Consider the following 20,815-nt stretch of genomic DNA (forward strand, 5'->3'; position numbering starts at 1 on the left):
AAATTCTGTTCAAAATCACTTCTCATGAAGTTATCTATAGTAACCCCAGTGTAATCCCTCCTTTTGCCTTAACATTTATGTACAAGTAATAAAATACCTTTTTAATAGAATGAGTTGGGACCAAGAGCTTTTCTGTAGAAACAGACTGTCTAGAAAAGTTGAAATTAGCAGTATGTTTGTTTTATATTTGCTGAATTCAACACAGTTTCCTGGACAAATCTAATTAAAGTATAGCTTAGTTACAAAGTTAATTAACAGTATTGTATCAATGTTAATTTCTTCATTTTAACAAAAATACATCATTGTGTAAGATGCTAACCAATGTTAGAGTAAGGTGGGTAAAAAGTATCAGGAACTTTTGTATACTTACTGTCTTCCCAAATTTTCTGTAAATCTCTATTCAAAAATAGAAGTCTTTAAAATTACTATGCTTGATTAATTACAGTAAATAATCATTTCACTCAGCCACTCATTTTTGTAGATGAGACCTGGAATCCTAAAAGGTTAAAAGTTTATCATTAAGCAAATTAGTGGCAAGTTTTATGCCTCCCCTACTTAAGGTTGTATCTACTGTCTATACAGTACATGTAGTCAGTATCCACATAAAATAGCTTCATAAAGTAGATGCCAGTGAATGCTCTTGACTGACCTACCTTCAGAGTACTGTTTCCTTACCTGTTCTCCCAGTTTAACACAGTTATGATCATCCCATAAAATCAAGAGGCTCTGAAAAATGTACATATATGTATGTTAAGAGTATGTTTTTAAAAAGTGAAAGAAAACCTTGCATAGTCACAGGTTCATATAGCCAGATAGACACTGGTTAGAATAAGGAATCATGTTTAAGTCCATTATAAATGAAACATAGTACTCAGACTATTTAAAGATAATGTGATAGTATGTAAAATACTATGTTTCCTGTGACATAAGCAGAATATATATATATACAGTAATAGTCTAAATTTATTTCAGCTTTGAGAACTTTGAAAAGGAGAAAAGGTTATGCTTGTGTAGATAGAGATTGTTTATCCTCCCTCATTCAGGATGGGGGTGATCCTGATCCTAGTGCTTAGTGGTTTTATTTTGTGTTTAGAAACACCAAGATAGTCATCAAATTAAATGATTTTAAAGCAGGCTTTTACATTAATGTCTAGATAGAATCTGATAATGTTTCTTACCAATCTTTAGTTTAATACCTAGACATTTTTTCCACTTTATTAGACTTTTATTATAAAAGTAATACATACTAGCAAACTACTCCAGTAATCCAGCAAAATGTCAAACACCATTAAAACCTTCTGCTTTTTCTCTCCTAATATCCCCTGCATCTCATCACACATAATCATAAAATCCCCAAAAGTAGTAAGATCCCCCAAATCCCCTAAGTTACATTTGTGCAGTATATTTTCAGATATTTGTATGCATTTGAAGTTTTTTTAATACAACTAAGATGAAAGCATATGTAGTGCTTTGCATCTTCCATCTTTCCCTATTACATAGCATTAATACACTGAGAATATGCTTAAATGTGAGCCCATATATGTCTACCTCAGTCTGTTTTGAACACCTGTATAGTAATGTGTTACTATGGACTGTAACAGTATTTCCAGTTCCTTGATAATAATGTGCAGATAATATGCTTAAGTGCATGTATTTATGTCTTTATATAACTTTATAGGATATTATCCTGAAAAAAATTTCTGAAAGTAGAAATCAGAAGTAAACACTTTAAATTTTTATAACAGTTCCCAATTTGCTGTACATAGGGATTATACCAATGTATACTCACATCCTCATTTAAGAGAATGTCCATTTCTCCAACCCTCAACATACTGGATATTCCCCAGTCTTGTAGATGAAAAGTGGTATCTTGCTTTAATTTGCATCTATTTAATTATTAATTCAGTTACATGCTATTTCATACATTAGTCATTTATATTTATGTTTGTTTGGACAGTCCATGTCCTTTGCTCATTTTTCTTGAGTTTCTTGTCATTTTCTTACTGTAAGACATTTTCTAAATTAAAGAATGATTTACATTCTTCTGCCTGTATATGATATTTACAACTAATAACTTTTGAATGGTCCAAAATGGTCTTTAGACTTTAATTGAACCCATCTGCCCTTTCACAACAAATTTTATCTTATCTACAAATGGACAGGTTTCTATCTGTAAGCCATTTTATGTCGGTAGATGCAAATACATTTTATTTAATCTTGAAACCCCATTATATTTTTCACTGCTCGTTGTGTACATTATAGTTGTTTTAAAGAGCTTTTAAACATTATGCTTTCACAGGCCTCAGACATCCAGGCAAAGACTGTAGTACTTACCTGGTCACCTCCTTCCAGCTTCATTAATGGCGAAACAGATGAGGCTCCTGAACCAGAACTCCATGGTTATGAAATTCTGGTCTCAAGTACTGGAAAAGATGGGAAATATAAAAGTGTATATGCGTAGGTATTTGTTATGTTTTATTCCCTCCCGTTATGTAACTTCATAGTTTATCATATAAAGACCATAATGCCAATTTTATTGTTTTTCCCTCTTCATGCTTTTATTTATTTTTATTATTATTTTTTTGTGCTTTTATTTTGAAATCTGTAAATTGACAAGTGATAAAAGTCTAAATGCCAGCTGGTACACATGTCTGTTTTGAAGAATCACTTTCATTGGCCATATTCAGCTTTTTAATTTTTCAGTAGACTCCCAAATAGATTTTTCACTATTCACATATTCCTAAGGTATAAATACAAATTGAGTATATAGAAGCCAGTGATTCTGGAGTTCTTGTTTGCAGAGTCGGAAGAGTGAACCTAGCAAACAGTCAAGGTCAGAGGCTTTTATTGAGAGATACAGTGAGAGGACGGGGACAAGAGAGCCCGTAGTGGTGCGTTGTCTAGGGGTTTTATAGGCAGTTGAGGATTTTTGGGAACCCGTAAAGACTTAGGGGTGTGGACTTGTTAAGAACCACTTAACACAAGTAACTTCCTGCTCTGATGATTTCTCCCTGAGATACCAGTGTCTTGGTCTGGGAGCATATCAAACAAGGCTGCCTGCCCAGCCCCTAAGGTGGGCTGAGGTATTGTTTTCTAAAGAGTAAGTTAAGAATCTTACTTCTTAAACTTCCTGGGTGTTAAAATGCAATCTTATCTTTAAGATGGAATCCTTCTTGCCTTTTATTATGTTGTTTACAGCTGGGTCTGGCATGCTAAATTAGTTGCCCAGTTTGCAAATCACCTCATCAGATCTAAAGGAGGAAAGAGCACATAGGCCTGGGCCTTTTAGCATGCTGAAGTGAATTTTGCACATGATTACAAATGATTAGCATAATAAAAACGTGCTCCTCTTCTTTATCTGGGACATACTAACTTATCTCACTGAAGAATGACTCTAGAGCTTAATGTTTTAACAGAGTTTTGGTAGGGGGTTTCCTTGCATGTAGTTACACTGCTCTGACTGCAAATATCCTGCCTTGCTTTTGCCAGAGGCCCTCATCCTATTCTGTCTAAGTTCATGGTTCCTGTCTCACCAGGACCAGAAATGGAAAATTCTTAAATTATCAACTCATGAAATGTGGTGTTGCTCCTCTTAATGAGTTGGATTTACTTCTTATATGTACAAGTTCATGTCCTATTGTGAAATGAAGTTAGTACCATTGTTCCTCATTCCTGTGTTGCTATGTTAGTGATCATATTTTCTAAACCTATCATAGCTCTTCCTTAGTTCAAAAATGTATTAAACACTGAAAAGGCTTAGAGTCAGTGGCTAACATTTATGTGACATGGCTGACAGCTGTTAAATATTTTTCTGTCTTTACTCATACAAGTTGCTTACTGTAATGAAAAAAATAAAGAGTAAAGTTGGTCATTAGGTATTTAAGCACCAGGAAGATTGCAAAGGAGTCATTTGAATGATCCTAATTAACATAGAACACCGGAAACAATAGCCTTGTGAAATCCTTTCTTTAAAATAAACAGCTAGTGTAGGGAAGAATGGAAAGTGAAACTGCCCGAGTGACCATCTAGTAGCATACTATATGATTGTAAGAATGCCCATTCTCCTCTCTATTGAGACTTCATTGTGCTTAATGAAGTGTTCTTTTCTTAAAAGAGGAAAACCTACCTAAGGGGCAGTTAGGGGATAAAAAACCATCAAAAAAAAAAGGTTTCTTTTTGTTAATGGCTTTTCTAGTTAGATGTGGGTACTTGCTTAGAGGAAGACAGATTTATCTCCATTTGCAATCTGACCAGTGAGCACAAGAGGGGCATATGTTACCTTCTTTTACCCAATACCGATTAAGGTCTCTCTCTCAGGATCTTATTGTAACCACCCAATTCATTTAAAGTATGTTTCTATCAATAAGACATGTTTTCTTTTACATTATTGTCTTGCCAATGGGTTTCAGCCCCGGACAATTTCTCTATGGATTCTGTGTGACCAAAGAAATGACAGTAGAACGTTCTTGGGGTGAAAGGGTTACACCCAGCTTTATTAGTTCCATGGTGGCAGGTCAGTCACTAAAATCCCGTTCACTCAGAGCGAGTCTGCAAGCAGCAAGCCTGTCTCTGCCTTTGGGCCTCTCTGCCCGCACAGCCGTTTTCTGTGCTGCCACCACTCCAGCCTCTGCTCTGCTCTCCTGCAGCCTTGCGGCTGTGCCACCGTGACACCCAGAGCACTGGGCGGAGCTCTTTATATAGAGTCAATAGCAACATCTTGCCCACGTGTGTGTAGTGAGCTAGCCAACCAGGGCCAGGTGAGAATCCTGGCCATAGGAACTTTAATTTTGTCCACAATAATATTTTCTGGTTTTAATTTGTTTAAGAAACAGGATAGATGGAAGGCATAGGAGTTACAGATGAGGGCAGGAAGAAGTTCATCAAAAAGTGGAGAGGAGAGAAACTTGGCTGAAGGAAATGGAACAGAGAACATGATTAGGAAAAAAAATCGGCTGATTTGTTGGCTACAAACCCAAATAATAGTTGTATCAAATGACTATTTTAAGAAGATGGTACTGTTATAATTGAAAATGTAATAATGGCCATGGGAAATGCTTTACTTCAAATTATGATTCACTTTTTTTCTTACCTACTCATTACACTGTTTTTTTTAATTCCATGTTATAGTCTAATAAAATGTAGTAGTAGCAGTCTCCTTGTAAAAATTGGATAGTTTTGCTCTCAATAGTACATTTTAACTATGTGCAAAATGGATTTTTAAATAATTGAAAATGATTCCATTTCCTCAGTAAGCTAAAACACATCCCTAACTGCACTCCAAAAAAAATGTCTGGCTTACACAGATGATTTGTTTAGGACTCCTTTTTGTTTTAAAGTGGTTTGCAGGTACATACTTAAGTGTGGCACATTGGCATAAATTCCATATTAGTGGAGTCCGAATATCGTTATAGTTGATAAAACAATAAGCAATACTACAAACTATAGTGTACATAATGCAGATCCTCTGTAAATGAATTATCAATGACATGTTACCTTTTTTTTCTCCCAGAGGAGAAGAAACAAGAGTCACTTTAAATGATCTCAAACCAGCTACAGATTACCATGCAAAGTAAGAAAATCCTATGTGTTGCTTTAATGTGATACCGCCTAGGTGGTTTTTTAAATTATTTCCTTAAAAGCCTAGAATATCATTTAAATATTAATTTTGGATTAAGGACATGGACTGGATGGACTTTAGTTTTTCTTTTCGTACAATTATCAGCACTTTTCAAAAAACAGAATTTGACTCAAATACTATATTGAAGGGTTAATCATCCTGTTTGTAGGACCTAGGGATTAGAATGAATATACAAGTAATATTTATGTCTACAGTATTTAATTTGGCACTGGAAAATTATCCCATCTTTTGAAATTCGTATGAAGCAGAACTATAAATATTGGTCTGTACTTAATGTATTTTTACTATATACTATTTTGGAAAGAGTTGGGAATATTAAAACTCTTAGAATTTGACCACATTTAATTGGGGATAACTTATAGATACTGTTCTACTCTGTACAGTTCTTCTAGTACTGAAATTTTACAGAGTAAGGCCTCCCCAGCTGGGACCCATACACATTTAGTTAGTCATCCCCATTTTTAAAAAAGAGCATTTTTGGTTGGAATTATTCCTATTAAATTATTAAATTTAAGTTTTCAAATGTACTTCCTATGGATGAACCCAAAGTATTGTCCAACCTAGTATTTTTCGAACTGTAGATTGCAACCATTATTGAATCATAAAGTAAATTTTGTGGGTTATAGCCAGCATTTTAAAAAATTTAGATGTAATCAAATGGAATAGTAAGTATCTAAATTACCCCTAATTAGGGATATAATTTGAGAACAGTTTGTGTATGTGTGTGTGTGTGCGCGCTCGCGCGGGAACACGCACAAATACATATTGCACAGACACAGTTATGTCATAATTTAAAATGTGTTTCTTTGGGTTGCAGTCCAGAAAAAAATAAAGATGAATGCTACTTCTAGTCTATCCTTTTTTTTTTTTTTTTGTAAGGGCTACTCTTTTCTTCTAACGTGTATGTTTTCTCAATTGAACATTTACCTCTAAATATTCACTTTATTAAAGGTAGAATATAATGATTCTTAAAGGTAAAACTATATTTTACACCATAGAGTCCGGGCAGAAAGCAGTTCTATAAAGGGAACTCCTTCAGAAGCCGAAAGCTTTACCACCTTGAGCTGTGAACCTGACATACCTAATCCACCAAGGATAGCCAATCGGACCAAAAATTCACTTACTTTGCAATGGAAGGTAAGACAGCCTTGAGGGTGTTACATTAAGTGAAATCAGCCAGTCAGACAAAGACAAATACCATATGATTTCATTTGTATGTGGAATCAGAAAAACAAAACAAAACAGAAACAGACTCATAGGCACTGAGAAGTGACTTGGTGGTTACCATGGGGGGAGAGGTTGGGATGGGTGTGTAAAATAGGTGAAGGGGATAAAGAGGCTCACAACTGCACTCATAATATAAATTAGTCATGGGAAGGAAAGTAGAGCATAGAGATATATAGTCAGCAGTTCTGTGACTTCATTCTTTGTTGACAGTAATTGAATAAAGTAGACAATTGTTGACTTACTATGCTCTATACTTGAAACCAATATAGTATTATATATCGACTATACTTCATTTAAATAAACAAAAAGTTTAGATTGTGTTTGGAGACAAAAAGAGCTTTAAATTAAGTAGCTCTTGCTCTTTACAAATAGGCATTGCTTTCTTACATATTAATATTTGTTTTTTCTTGTTTTATGTAAATATAGCAGGAAAGATTGACCTATAAGCAGCAGTCTTATTACACTAGCTATGTAAGGACTTTGACAGTCTCAGCAGTGATTCTCAAGCTCATTACTCCTTTTTATAATATTTTGTAATGATGCCTTTGTACCCTGAGTTTCATCCTAGAATGAGATTCATAATAACTAGATTCATAGTTTTAAAAATATCAATATGATGCCTTACAGGAATATTATATTAAATACTCTGTATTTTAATAGAATAATATATATGCTAATATATGTGTTTGGATCCAGCTGTATAAGGAAGTACAATGAAGTGACCACATAATACAAGTGAAAATACAAGAGAAGATAACACACATCAAATTGGTAATGCAGATACCACAGACTACATTGTTGTTGGTGACACAATTTTCTGAATGATATGCAGGTCTCAGTAAATTTCTGAAAAAAATAAGTACCATCTTTCCCAGACTGCAGAGTAACATTTTAGACTAATTCAGTAGCTATTAAAAGTATACAAAATATACCTTGTAAAGTGGAATTAAGTTGTAGGCTATGATCGTTACAGATACTTCACCTACATGTAGTAGGACATGCAAAAGTCCTAGAGGAAAAGAACAATTCTCCATTGTACTGATTGTCCCACACTCTGCAGGACTGTTAGCTTCCTTGATCCCTATCCCCTATTCATCAGCCCCCTCCTCTCCCTACCATTATTATGATGATCAGAAACACCCCCAACAAAATTTCAAAATACTCCCTAGAAGGGAATACCACCCTTATTAGCAACCATTGATTTCCACTGAGAAAATAACTACTCGTCTTGATTTTACTATCTGCTCTTACCTCAGGAGCAAAACTCAGGGCTAGCTTTCTTTATGAAAGCTCCTAAGAATTTGGAGCTTACTACTTACTGGGAGCTTTTTAGTCCCTAGTTCTTCTGAGGATATTAGATCCCTTGTGTAGTTAAAAGGTACAGTGAGCACATGTAAATCAGACAAGTATGTACGTGTATGCATTTATATATGATAAATATAACTACTTTTATTTCATATAGAGTAGCATTTTATTTATCAATATATTCAGGCCCTTTCCTTTGGTAGGGCAACAGAGGTAGCAACTCGCTGCCCTTCTTGAAGGTTGGTTGGGGTTTCTATAGGGTACCCACTGCTCCTTATTCTGAAGATAATTACAATTGAATTTTGAAATTTTTCTTAAACAATATCCAGCAGGCCTGTATACAAGATGTCCTCTTAGTTGCTCACATACGTTGCCCAGGCTTGCATCCTTCCAGAAATGGTCCTGTATTACACACACGGTACTCAGCCTGGTTGAGAAAAAAGGTATCACTGTTACTGTTATTGTGAATAGTAGTATGTACCTCAGAGTTGTTGGGAGAATTATCAGATAATACAGCCCACAGCACAATGCCTGAAACATAATAAGCATAATAGTTATTGTTATTTAACTGTAAGTAGTGGCTTAGAGCAGTTAAGTGGCTTAAATATCAGATCTTTTGATTCTGTTGCTTCATATCATCTAAAAGCATTATGATGGGTGTTAACATGGATTGAGAAACAGTGGCATGGGGTGGCATTTGGGGTAGTAGTTGAGAGAAGTACTTTACAAACAGGCATTGTTTAGAATTTCCAGTGCATGGTGATGATAAAAAGCTGACTGAAGTTGGTCTACTCTGTTATTGCTAGAAGCTGAGAAGACCTGTTGCTCAGCGCCTGGTATATTTCTGGGTAGGAACACTGGTTTTGTGGCAGATAGAACAAATCCAATTCTGCTCCACTCTTAATGACTTTGTGATCTGGGGCAGCTTATTTGGGCTCTTTAAAACCTCCGTTTCCTCTTTTGTATAGTTCAGATAATAGTACTTTATAGAGTTGATGTGTGGATTAAATGAGAAGGCAAAACACTTTACACGTTATAGTTTCTCCTTAACTTGGAGAAGAAGTCACAGGTTGTTCAAGGCCTCACAAAAAAAAGTCAGAAAATTAAGCAAAGTAATAGTGAGACCTCAGCAACTAGACTAAAGCAATCTGGAGTCGTTAACTCTGAGGAAAAATTATTCTTATAGCACACACTCCCTACTGAGACTTGCAGTCTTCCCTACCTTTGGAGTCTCTTCCTCTGTTATATCTTAAGAGTTCAAGTGTCCCAAGGATTCGTCCTCGGACCCCGTCTCATAATAGTCACTGTTAACTGCTCTGTGCCAGTGTGAGCTGTTACTGTAGCCTAGATTCTGGTCATGCTAAACAGTTAAAAATACCAGTTTAAAAGAAATTTTAATGCTGTGTCTATCCGAGAACTAAAGAACTAGGTTGAAATTGTGGAAAGAAAATTTAGGTAGAAATAAGGTTGAAATAAATTATTGAGTTCTAGAGTGATTAAATGCTGGAATAAGATACCAAGGGAGACTGAAACTTTTAACACTAAAAATTAACTGATAGTTAGCAGTCTTAGGTAATTGGCACATCAAGTCTAGAAGCAGAGATCCAGATAGTGTGTCCTTTTGGAATTCCTCTCAGCACCCTAGTTCTTTCCCACTCTAGTGTATTGCACAATATTACTTCTAGACTGTAAGATAAGTTCAATGAAATTGATCAATCCTAGAAGCTTAAAGATGACAAAATCTTCTGATAAAATGCAGTGATTTTTTTTTGATCTTATAAAAATTTAGATAGATGAGATTATTCCATGTTCAGAAAAACTTGAGTAGCCTCTCGCTTTGTTTCTTTTCCTTGCATTTGTAAGGATTATAAGGTTTTACAATACATATATTTCTGTATTCTTTGTGCATATTTTTCCAAGGCTAAGTTACAGAGAACATCTGCAACTCAAAAGATTCTTTAGATTCCGTCATCACAGTATCTTTTACAAAAGTACTAATTTGTACTCATTTTGTTTGTGTTTTGGTGTTTTAGGCACCTAGTGACAATGGTTCTAAAATCCAAAGCTTTATTTTAGAATGGGATGAGGTAAGTAAATTGATTCTTTTTAAATTAGGCTAAAATTGTATGCAGAAATAACTTTTTTGTTTGTTTTAGTAGTTAAGATTTTTCCTCTGTAAAACAATATTAATGATTTCTTGTGGTGCATGAATGAATTGATGTTGTTCTTAGAAAACATTACTGACTGGCCCTCCTTATATTTCAATTTTTTTCAATCAAAATACCATCAAAGCTGTTGCTTGGGTAATTAACTTGAAGGATTTTTTTTTTTGTCACATCAGCCTTTAAAGGCAAGCATATTCATTTACTGTGGTTACTTAACAAATTACCACATACCTGGTGGCTTAAAGCAACACACATTTATTTTCCAGGGACTCTAGCCTTTTCCAGTTTCTGGAGGCCATCCACATTACTGGTTCTTGGCTACATCAGATTGCCTTTTCTCACCCTATTGCCATTATCACATCACCTCTTTTCACTTCTGTCTTGAATTCCTTCTCCACCTCTCTCTAAAAAGGACACTTATAATTGTGTTTAGGGCCCACCATAATCCAGTATAATCTCCATCTCAAGAGCCTTAAGCACATCTGTATAGTTCTTATTACCCTATAAGGTAACATTCACAGGTTCCAGTTGAGGATCTGGATATCTTTGGGGATCATTATTCAGCCTACTATAGCAAGCATACTAGACTTCATTGTTTAGTTCTTTTTTATGATTGTCATTTATCATATTTTCTCTTGCCCTGCTGCTTACACCACAGCTGAGGGGCTCAAGGAAATAGAATTAATTCCATTTATAATTTGGGAATTCAGTATCATATTACAAGAGTAATGAGGTATAACCAGTTAGGTTTTATTCCAGAAGTTCTAAGGGAATTCAGAATTAAGAAATTTATTACTATAGCATAGTAGAATTTAGAAGAAAGACCAAACATCTTAATAAATTACAAATAGGTATTTGATAATATTTAGCACCCACCTCAGTAAAACTAAACAAATTAGGAAAAGAAAGGTAATTCCTTATTTGATAGTTATTTTTGTATTAAGTGAGGTACAATCACTAAACAATAAAAATATTTCTAAGTCAAAGCAGAAACAAAGTGGCTAGTTAACCCCACCTTTATTTAACATTTTTCAAGAAGTTTTAGTTAATGTAAAATGATTTGGAACAAAAACAAGAGGTATAATCATGGTGGCTGGGCTGGGAGGCAAAAAAATTATCATTATTTAGAGATGATAAGATTTTCTATTTATTTAGACAACTCAGTACAATCAATTATAAGTACTATTAAAACAAAGAGAGTTCAATAAAGCAGCCAGATACAGACTAAGGGTTTTCTTTGAAGCAAAAGTCGCTCTAACTACCCTTTTCCTCTACCAGTACAATAAAGAAAAATGGGTAGAGAATGAGAAACTGTAGTGCCCTGAATTTCTAAAACTCTTTGGTTGTCCTGAGCTAGATTTTTCTCTCTCCCATCCTGTTGCCTATAAATTAGGCTTTTTTCTCTGAGCATAGTACAGCTCCAAAATATTTATTTTAAAGACACTTATTATATATATAAGTGAAGGTTTGGGGATGGGTAAGGATCTCTTCATAAAACTGTTTGCATAAAACTTCTCATAGGTTGAAGACCGCCACCAGTGTGCATATCAAAGATTACCCTATTTCCACCACTGCTGATCCCCATAGAGACTGAGGTTTCTTTTACTAAAGCCAGGGGTTTAGCATCAACTAAAACTGGGTACTTAGTTCAAAAAACTATACAAAGATGCCCACTCTCCAGTTTTAGAATTCTGCATTTAATAAACAGTATATAAAAGTTCTGTGTTATGCCAACTTTCTCTTGTGATCCATGGCATGAGTACATAATCTTTCAAGTACAAATTGGTGTGGATTTATCTTTTTACAGTAATGTGCATGATAAATAACAATCTGCCATTTCTTTTAGGGAAAAGGAAATGGAGAATTTTGTCAGTGTTACATGGGCTCACAGAAGCAATTTAAAGTTACTAAACTGTCACCAGCAATGGGTTGTAAATTTAGACTATCAGCCAAAAATGAGTATGGTACAAGGTAAGAAAACATTTTAATGTAGATATTTTAGATTATCCAGTCAGCCTCATTTGTATGAATTATAGTCCAAACTATCCACTAAAAAGTAAAAAGATAAACAGGTAAAACTCATGCTTTAGTTTATTACTTTGTTGATATAGTTAAAATGTTTTAACTAGCCTAGCAGAAACAGTGAGAGAAAGTGTTACATAAACTGCAGTTTTAAAAGAATACTATTTCACTTGTAGGTATCTGACCTGGTTACCATAAAGATATTATCATACCCAAAATATATTAATTTAGGTTATAATTATCAAAAATTGGTATTTTTAAGTGTCATTTATCAAAAGTGAGTTCTTTTGCTATAAAAATTAATTTTTCATTCCTTCTTTAAAACCTTTAATAGTGATTTTAGTGAAGAAGTCTTATATTACACCTCAGGCTGTGCCCCTTCTATGCCAGCAAGTCCTATGTTAACTAATGCTGGAGTTACTTGGTTATCCTTACAATGGAGTAAACCCTCAGGAACACCATCAGATGAAGGTATTTCTTATATTTTGGAGATGGAGGAAGAAACTTCAGTGAGTATGAATATGTTTTAAATGGGGTATTTAAAACATTTCAGTGTGGCATTAATCCTTATACACTAAGTATTACCACAATAGTTAGGTCCTTCCCCAAATCCTTTGACTCCTTGGTTGGTTATGATTGAGGAGGGATTAGGGGTAAATGAGAACTCAAGTCTTTTGTTTTCTTAATGTGTGGAAGGGGGGGATTGTTTTTTATGTGTGTTTGTATGTATATTTGTGCCTGGGAACACTATATACTGCATTTTAAATGTATATGTTTTGGGGAAAGTAAAGAGAGTGGGAAGATCACCACAGCCTTCTAGGCTAACCAGCTCTAAAAGATAAGGAAATACTGTGTCTGCCTTCTCCAACTGTGTTTATACACTGCTTCCCCAAGTGACACACAAAAGATTTGAAGAGCCTCAGAAGAAATTATATAGTGCAGCTGGAATCTAGTTACTAGTAGCTCATCTCCTGTGAGCTAGAACCAAGCTGAACAATAGTTAGGGTGTCTTCTGTTTGTTCCATATGGTTCATAGCTTTTCAGAGCTACTTTGAAGAATTGAGTTAAAAAAAGCATTAATCCACTGCTAGGTCCATACCCAGGAGAATTGAAAACACATGTTCATACAGAAATTGGTGTGCAAATGTTTATAGCAGCATTACTAATAATAGCCATAAAATGAAAACAATCCAAATGCCATCAACTGATGAATGGATAAACAAAATGTGATATGTCCATGCAATGGAATATCATTCGTCTATATACTAACACATGCCACAAAATGAATGAACCTTAAAAACGTTAATCCTGAGAACCCAGTCACAAAAGACCACATATGGATACAGGCAAATTCAGAAAACTGACAGAAAGCTTTTTAGTGGATGAGAAAAGGGGGAAGTGACTACTAACCAAAATAAAAAGTTGAGGCTTTATTGTGGATTAGGAATTAAGTGATGGTTGCACAACTTTGTGAATATACTATGAACCACTGAATTTTATATTTTAAAATGTTAATTTTACTGTGTGAATGATATGTCCTTTTTTTTTTAATGTTTTAAATAACATTGGAAAAGTAGTGAAGCATTGTCACTGGAGCTATAAATAGCATTCTAGCATTCCCACACCTAAGTGACATCCCTACTTGCCTGCATAACCAACCATTTGTTTATTCCCATATACACAACTACATGTTAAGGGCAAGGTAAATGTATTAAATAGTTACAGTTCTATTTGTTATTTCAACATCTGTCTGGAAACTCCTGTTAGTTCTAGAGATACATTTACGGATGAAGTTACCTTGGCTCTGACTCTTCCCTCTTGGCACTGTGTTTACTAAGAATAACTGTTCTCCTTCTTGCTCCTACAAACATTCAGTAGCTTTTCTGATATAGTCAGAAGCATCAAGGTGAGGATTACATTCAATAGAGTATTAGTCACATTGCACATAGTAGGAGATGAAGAGGACCTGGATCTTTTCACATATTATTTATTTGCCACATTTCTGCTGTTAGACATCTAATGAAAACTTGTTTTTCCCTTTCCAGGGGTATGGTTTTAAACCTAAATATGATGGAGAAGATCTTGCTTACACAGTGAAAAATCTCAGACGTAGTACAAAGTATAAATTTAAGGTAAGCTTTGGAAGCCTTTAAAATATTTGTTTGCTTGTTCTTATTGTTCCTGTTGTTTTAAAGCCAAGTACATACTCTCACTCTTTTGATTTTAAATCTTAAATAATTTTGACCTTTTCTAATTAGCTTTTTTGTTCTATTTTCATACTATTTAACATTACTCTCAAGCCTTGTATATTTAAATTTGAAACAATTTTAATGTTTTAACAGGACTCATTTGTATAATATAAACAAATGTCTTTTAAAGTGTGAATGTTGTTGAACATATTCAGAATATGCTTTTCTGGCAAGGATATTAGAAAAGCTATTGTTTTCTCAGCATTGTTTCAAGTGGTGCACAGTTTCATTTTGTCCCACTACTTGTAGTCACTTGATGGAAGGTGATATCTACTATGTTTTTTACCAAAAAGTTGTTCTTTTTCCCTTTGTAATAAGTATTTTGTAAATACCACATGCACATCTTATTCCTCATCAAACTTTCACCCACTTGTTTTAACACCAATTGAAAATTCTTGTCTGATTCAATTACTACTATGATTAATGGTTGTTGAGTGGTGATTTTTTTAATTTTGTCATTCCTTCTACATTTATTAGCATTATAAGAAAAAGCTTTCTCCTCATTTATTTCTATCATGATGAACTCACAGATGCCTATTCATTGAGTGGGTTATATTTTGTTTCAGTTGTGAGGCTCAGATTGTCTCAAATTTGGGAGACCCTTCAAGCTGGCTTCCTAATCCTTTTGACATGTCCCCCTCATCCCTTTGGGCCCTTCCTTTCTGGCACATGATATACCAGTCTCATCTTGTCTTTGACCTTGGAAATGACCATTTCCTAGAGCACCTGAGTCCTTTTAGGAGCCAAGATCTGGGTAGTAGGCATACTTACTACTATATGAGTTTTGCTACCCCTGGGCACCCTCTCAGTGGACAGAACTAGGAACTGTATATATGCATGTATGTTTCTTGCATATACAGTTGACCTTTGAATAACACACATTTGTGCAGCATAACTCCACTTATAATGTGGATTGTTTTAAACAAATACATAAAATTTTTTGAAGACTTGAGACAATTTGAAAAATATTTTCTTTTCTCTATCTTTATTGTAAGCATAGAGTATGTAACATTTAACATACAAAATATGTGTTGATTGTTTATGTTATTTATTGGTAAGGCTTTCTGGTCACAAGCAAACTATTAGTAGTTAAGTTTTTGGAGAGTCACAAGTTATATGTGGATTTTTGACTGTGCAGGGGTCAACGCCCCTAAAGCCCGTGTTCAGTGGTCACTAGTGTGTATATATAGATATGTGTACAACCTACATGCACTTTACGTCTGTATTTCTCTATATATTTTTTTAATCATGAGTTGTCACCAGTTACTTCCAATTTAGTCCATTGCCACGGGTTGATTATAGTTTTCTCCTTTTCCTTATTTCTGATCCTCTTCATCATCAATGAGAAACTTTTCTCTAGTGTTATTCAATATATTTAGTTTTTAGATAAACTCTTCTTCTTCCCTAAGGTCCTCTTCAGGGTGCTTGAGTTCCTACTAGGCAGTGCTGCTGCCTCCACCGAACCCTCCCAGGCCTCATAGCACAAATACTTACCTTGTTTAGCCTACCTAGCCTTTGGACTAAATTGAATTATTTTAGGAAGAAGGCAGACAGACTGTACGTGTCATTCTTGCTTCCTTAAGGCATGGATAGTACATCATTCTGGCTCACTTGAAGTAGTAGCACACTTTGGTAATTTTACTGTGGAGACTCTGAACTTCTGTCTTTCCTCGTATAGCATCCATTCTGGGACATCTTTTAGCTCTGACTTCTTCAGTAATGTACATTGCTGTTTATTGGCAGACAGTGCTTAAATTAGTTACGATTATAATTAATATAGGCCAGCCTATATTTTATGCAGAAGTTTTCCTAAAAATATAATAGAATGCTTATTGATAAATTCAACATTTGAATTTTCTTGCCAGTGCTTGTTTAATCAGATCCTTTCAAATAAATGATAAAAGCCACTCTGAATGGTTTTCACTATTAAAAAACAGAGAAATTTTATTTCTCCCTGAGAACATTAGAAAATTTTAGTGATAATGGAAAATGTGATTATTCAGTGCATAATAATTATATTAGTTATGTTGTTTTATATATTAGCTTCATTTTTAAAACTTCTGATAATACTGTATCATTTTAATTTCTAAGTACAGTTTTCATATTTACAGTATTTATAAATACCTGAGAAGTATGTACATTCGTTCCAGGTTTTCTCTTACGATGAGGTTGGATTGTATTTAGCTTTAGTAATGATTGTCATACCAACAGTTGCTTTAGTAATGATTGTCATACCAACAGTTCTAAGGGAAAGTTGTTAATGTCTTTATAATTTGGCAAATTTATTAAAATTCTTAGGATTCTACTACCATGTAACACCATGGTGTTATTGCCACATAGGGACAAAAATGTATATACACAAATAGGAGTTAAATTCTTACTGATCCACTATAAACAAATCACAGATTTCTATGTAAAATTGTTTCACTTTGATAGTCACTCTCAAATTGTAGGGTATATATAATCTTAATCTCTAAGAAGACAATAGGCCTTTTCAAACAAGCACCCCCAAATAACTGGAGGGGGGTTGGAGAAACAGTATGTCTAAGACACATTTTAACAAATCACTGGATTATAGAAAGGGATTATATAATGGTTTATTAAATAACAAAGAAAATAGTGGTAAGCTCTTTTGCAGTAGTTCTCAAAGTGTGATCACCAGGCCATTCTATCAGCATAACCTAGGAACTTGTTAGAATGTAAATTCCCTGGTGCCAGCCCAGACCTACTGGATCAGAAATTCTGAGAGTAAAGCCTAGTAATCTGTGTTTTAGCAGGCCCTCCCAGTGATTATAATGCTTGCTGAAATTTTAGAATCACTGACCTAAGGGGGAAAAAAAATACTAGGAAATGAAAAATGAAGAATGTATGAAGTTTTCTGGAAGCTCAGACATTTATACTGGCTTTTTTTTCCTTATTGAGGTAAAATGCAGAAATTTTAATTCACAGCTAGAAGAATCTTGACATATATACACTCATGTAACCATTACTCAGATCAAGATACCAAACATTCTCAAAATTTGTTTCTCTTTCTCCTGTTTCACCCATCTGTCCACTCCCTTCCCTGATAGCAGCCACCAGTCTGTTCTCTGTATTTTGAGGCTGTTTCTGGGTTTTTTTGTTTGTTTGTTTGAAGTTTTTCATATAAGTGAAATCATATGATATTTGTCTTTCTCTGTCAGACATTTATTTTGAATCTGTCATATGCTGGGTGCCAGCTGTGGGGGTTTTGAATCATTAAATCCTGTTGCCTATGTCTCAGTCTTCCTTTTCTATTTTGTAGCTTGACTTTGCAGACTCCTCTTTCAAACAAACATATCAAAACAAAATCTTAATACTAAAGAAATCTTAAAATAATAAGCAAAAGCAAAAAAAATTGTAATCCTGGAAGTAATGACTAGATATATACTAAGTATATATATATATATAGTAGTATACCAGTATAATACTAAGGCTATGATTAACATAAAATAAATACTAATGCCATAATGCCAGAGTTCTGGGTTATACACTTAGGACAATCCTAGGACATTGAAAATACTTTTAAAACAAAATTAGAATGATGAAAAAATTTAAAGGACCAAAAAAATGAAAATTAAAATATAAAGCATAAGAAAGTAGTCAGAATTCTTAAAATCATTTAAAAGTCAGGGTGATAAACAGTGCTAGTTTACTTCAAATGGTTCCCTGAAAGCTGGGCTAGGATCTGCTGTCTAAATTTTAAAAAAAAGAATTAAAGGCTTCAGAGTCTAGCCCCGATGATAGTGGGCCGCTAGAAAGTTGATGCCTTGTTTCTCCAAGTTCCTGAAAAATAGGTTTCAAAGTAGCAAGGCTTCTGAAAAAGTTAAGGTCTGAGTACCTTGAGCTTAGACCCTTAGATACTTCCACTACAGCTTGTTACTTGTTACCTTACCTTTTCATAGGTAAAAGAAAAATCAAAACAGTTATTATCTGGATCCCTCAACTTCTTTTATCTTCCATCCTTGAAAATCAGTTGTACATCAGCATCTATGACAATACATAGTCATGTTTCCTTCCTCCTTCCAATCTTGTCTGGTGTCATTTTATGATGTCTTCCTTTCTCCTCTGCCCTAATCCTACGTGTACCCAAGTTTAGTCCTTAATTCTTCTTATAAACGCCTGTCTCCCTTGGTTATATCACCTCTTGCCTTATATCCTGAAGAATACGAAAGCTCTAAACTTGTTCTGTATTGCTTTCAGGCTGTTCTCTCACTTTTAAATCCAAGTTATATTTTATACCTACACTAACTTTTCTGGAGCACAGCTTTCCCTCTAAAAAACAATTGCCTAATTTCACATAAGGTTCTTTATATTCTGATCCACTCATTTTTAAGATGTACTGCCTTTCACTGCTTACTTGAACTGGCTACTTCACCAAATTGATTACTCATCCTCCCCTGCACAGAGCTATTTACCTTTCACTTCAGTTTTTAGGGCTTTCTGTTCTCCCTCTTACACAAGTTTCTCCCCTTACTGCTATTGACTGTGAAGACTCCATATCACATCAGTTTGCCTTTTCAGAGGCTTCCTGTACCATTCAGGCCATAGTAATATTTTTCTGGCCCAATTCTTTTGATGTACATATTGCCTGTCTGCTGCATAAAGATTATAAACTTCCTGAAGTGAAGGAGTGCAACACTCCTGGAGTTCCTAGCACTGTGCTCCCTCTGTGGTGGTCATTAAATGAATGTTTTGATTATTTGTAAAATTTCAGGGTGTGGGGGAGATAACTTATGGCTTTATAGCCTCTAATACCTTTATGGCTAACTGAGGTAAAAGGAGGCAGTGCTGAAATATATTGCCTTAAAAACATAATTAGTGGATCTTTATAGTTTTTAGGGCATCTATTCTCACTTTACAAGTTTCCCTCTAGTTGTAGGTTTAAGTAGACATTGTGTACCCTATTGAAAAGTGTTCTTGATCCCCTTTGTAGTCTAATCAGTAAAGCAGCAGAATGAGAAAACATGCTGAAAATCTATCTGAATATGTGGGAGGACTAAGGGACAATTGGACTCAATTTTTCTGAGTTCTCATGGGCTGCATGAGTTATTTGGGGTGGTAGCTTTATTTAGATCCTTGTCTTTAGTGTCGTGTCATGTCTTCGTGGTTCCCATCGGAGTCATTCAGTGAACCAATAATTAAGCATTTCCTTTATGAGAAGCACTGTTCTTGACACTGAGAATATAATAGTAATCAGAGCAGCTAATATTGAACGAGGGGGAGCAGAACAGACAATAAACAAGCAAAGATATCAGGCAGTGGTAAGTGCTAGGCAGGTTAACTAAAATAATGTTACGTGACAGAAAATGACTGTGTAGTCAACCAAGTTTTCTCAGACATGACATTTACATGGATATGAGATAGCATGTCAAGATCAGGAAGAGCATTCCAGGCAGGAGAAATAACTGCTAATGCAAAACACCCTGAAGTGGAAGTCACTGGGGTGAAAACATAGGGTGTTGTAGGCCATGATAAGGAATTTAGATTTTATTCTGAGTGAGATGAGAAGCCATTGAAGGGTGCTAAATTGAGAAGTGATAAAATTCCCTCTGGCTACGTGTAGGAAGTAGATAGGTTGAGAGAAGTAATGGAAGCAGTTAGTAGTATATTGTAGTCATGGAGAAAAGATAGAATAAAGAAGGCTTTAACTAAGGTGGGTGGTGGTAGTAGCAGAAAACAGAAGTGGCGTTGATAGGATTTATCAATACATTTGATATGTATATATCAAATATGTATATAGGTTTAAAGAAAGAAGAATCAAGTATGTCCCCTAGATTTTGATTTGAGCAATTGGTAGGTGGTAGTGCTTTTTACTGATGGGCAAGAGCTCAGAGATGGAACAAGTTTGCAGAAGAGAAAATCATACCAAGTTTAATATTGGACTTGAGCTTTTTTAAGTTCAGTAGAATATGTAAGGTAAAAATATAAATTAAATTTCTAAAGCCCAATACCTGAATATGAATTATATTTATTGCTGCACAACTTTGTAGCTTAAAGAAACAAACATTTATTATCTCATGGATTCTTTGGGTCAGGAATTCAGGACCAGCCTGACCGGGTGGTTCTGATTCAGGGCTTCTATGAGGTTGTAGGCAAGATTACAGCTGGGGCTGTAGTCATCTCAAAGCTTGACTGGGGATGAAGGAATTGTTTTCAAGTTCACTCAAGTGTTTGTTGCCAGGACCCCC

General features: G+C 34.8%; 1 protein-coding gene across 3 annotated transcripts in view; it reads left to right on the plus strand.

Annotated features, from left to right (window-relative positions):
• The window catches only part of FNDC3A (fibronectin type III domain containing 3A), a 192,799-nt gene that overhangs the window by 149,636 nt on the left and 22,348 nt on the right, over nt 1–20,815 (plus strand). For all 3 annotated transcript variants that reach the window (XM_037025886.2, XM_037025875.2, XM_017652112.3), the window contains 7 exons: nt 2,300–2,457; nt 5,510–5,569; nt 6,637–6,775; nt 10,204–10,257; nt 12,182–12,306; nt 12,692–12,866; nt 14,403–14,489. In XM_037025886.2, coding sequence (XP_036881781.2) covers nt 2,300–2,457; nt 5,510–5,569; nt 6,637–6,775; nt 10,204–10,257; nt 12,182–12,306; nt 12,692–12,866; nt 14,403–14,489 — 798 coding nt within the window. The remainder of the gene's footprint in view (nt 1–2,299; nt 2,458–5,509; nt 5,570–6,636; nt 6,776–10,203; nt 10,258–12,181; nt 12,307–12,691; nt 12,867–14,402; nt 14,490–20,815) is intronic.

The sequence above is a fragment of the Manis javanica genome, chromosome 9 (assembly GCF_040802235.1).
Source record: "Manis javanica isolate MJ-LG chromosome 9, MJ_LKY, whole genome shotgun sequence".
In the NCBI taxonomy this organism is placed as follows: Eukaryota; Metazoa; Chordata; class Mammalia; order Pholidota; family Manidae; genus Manis; species Manis javanica.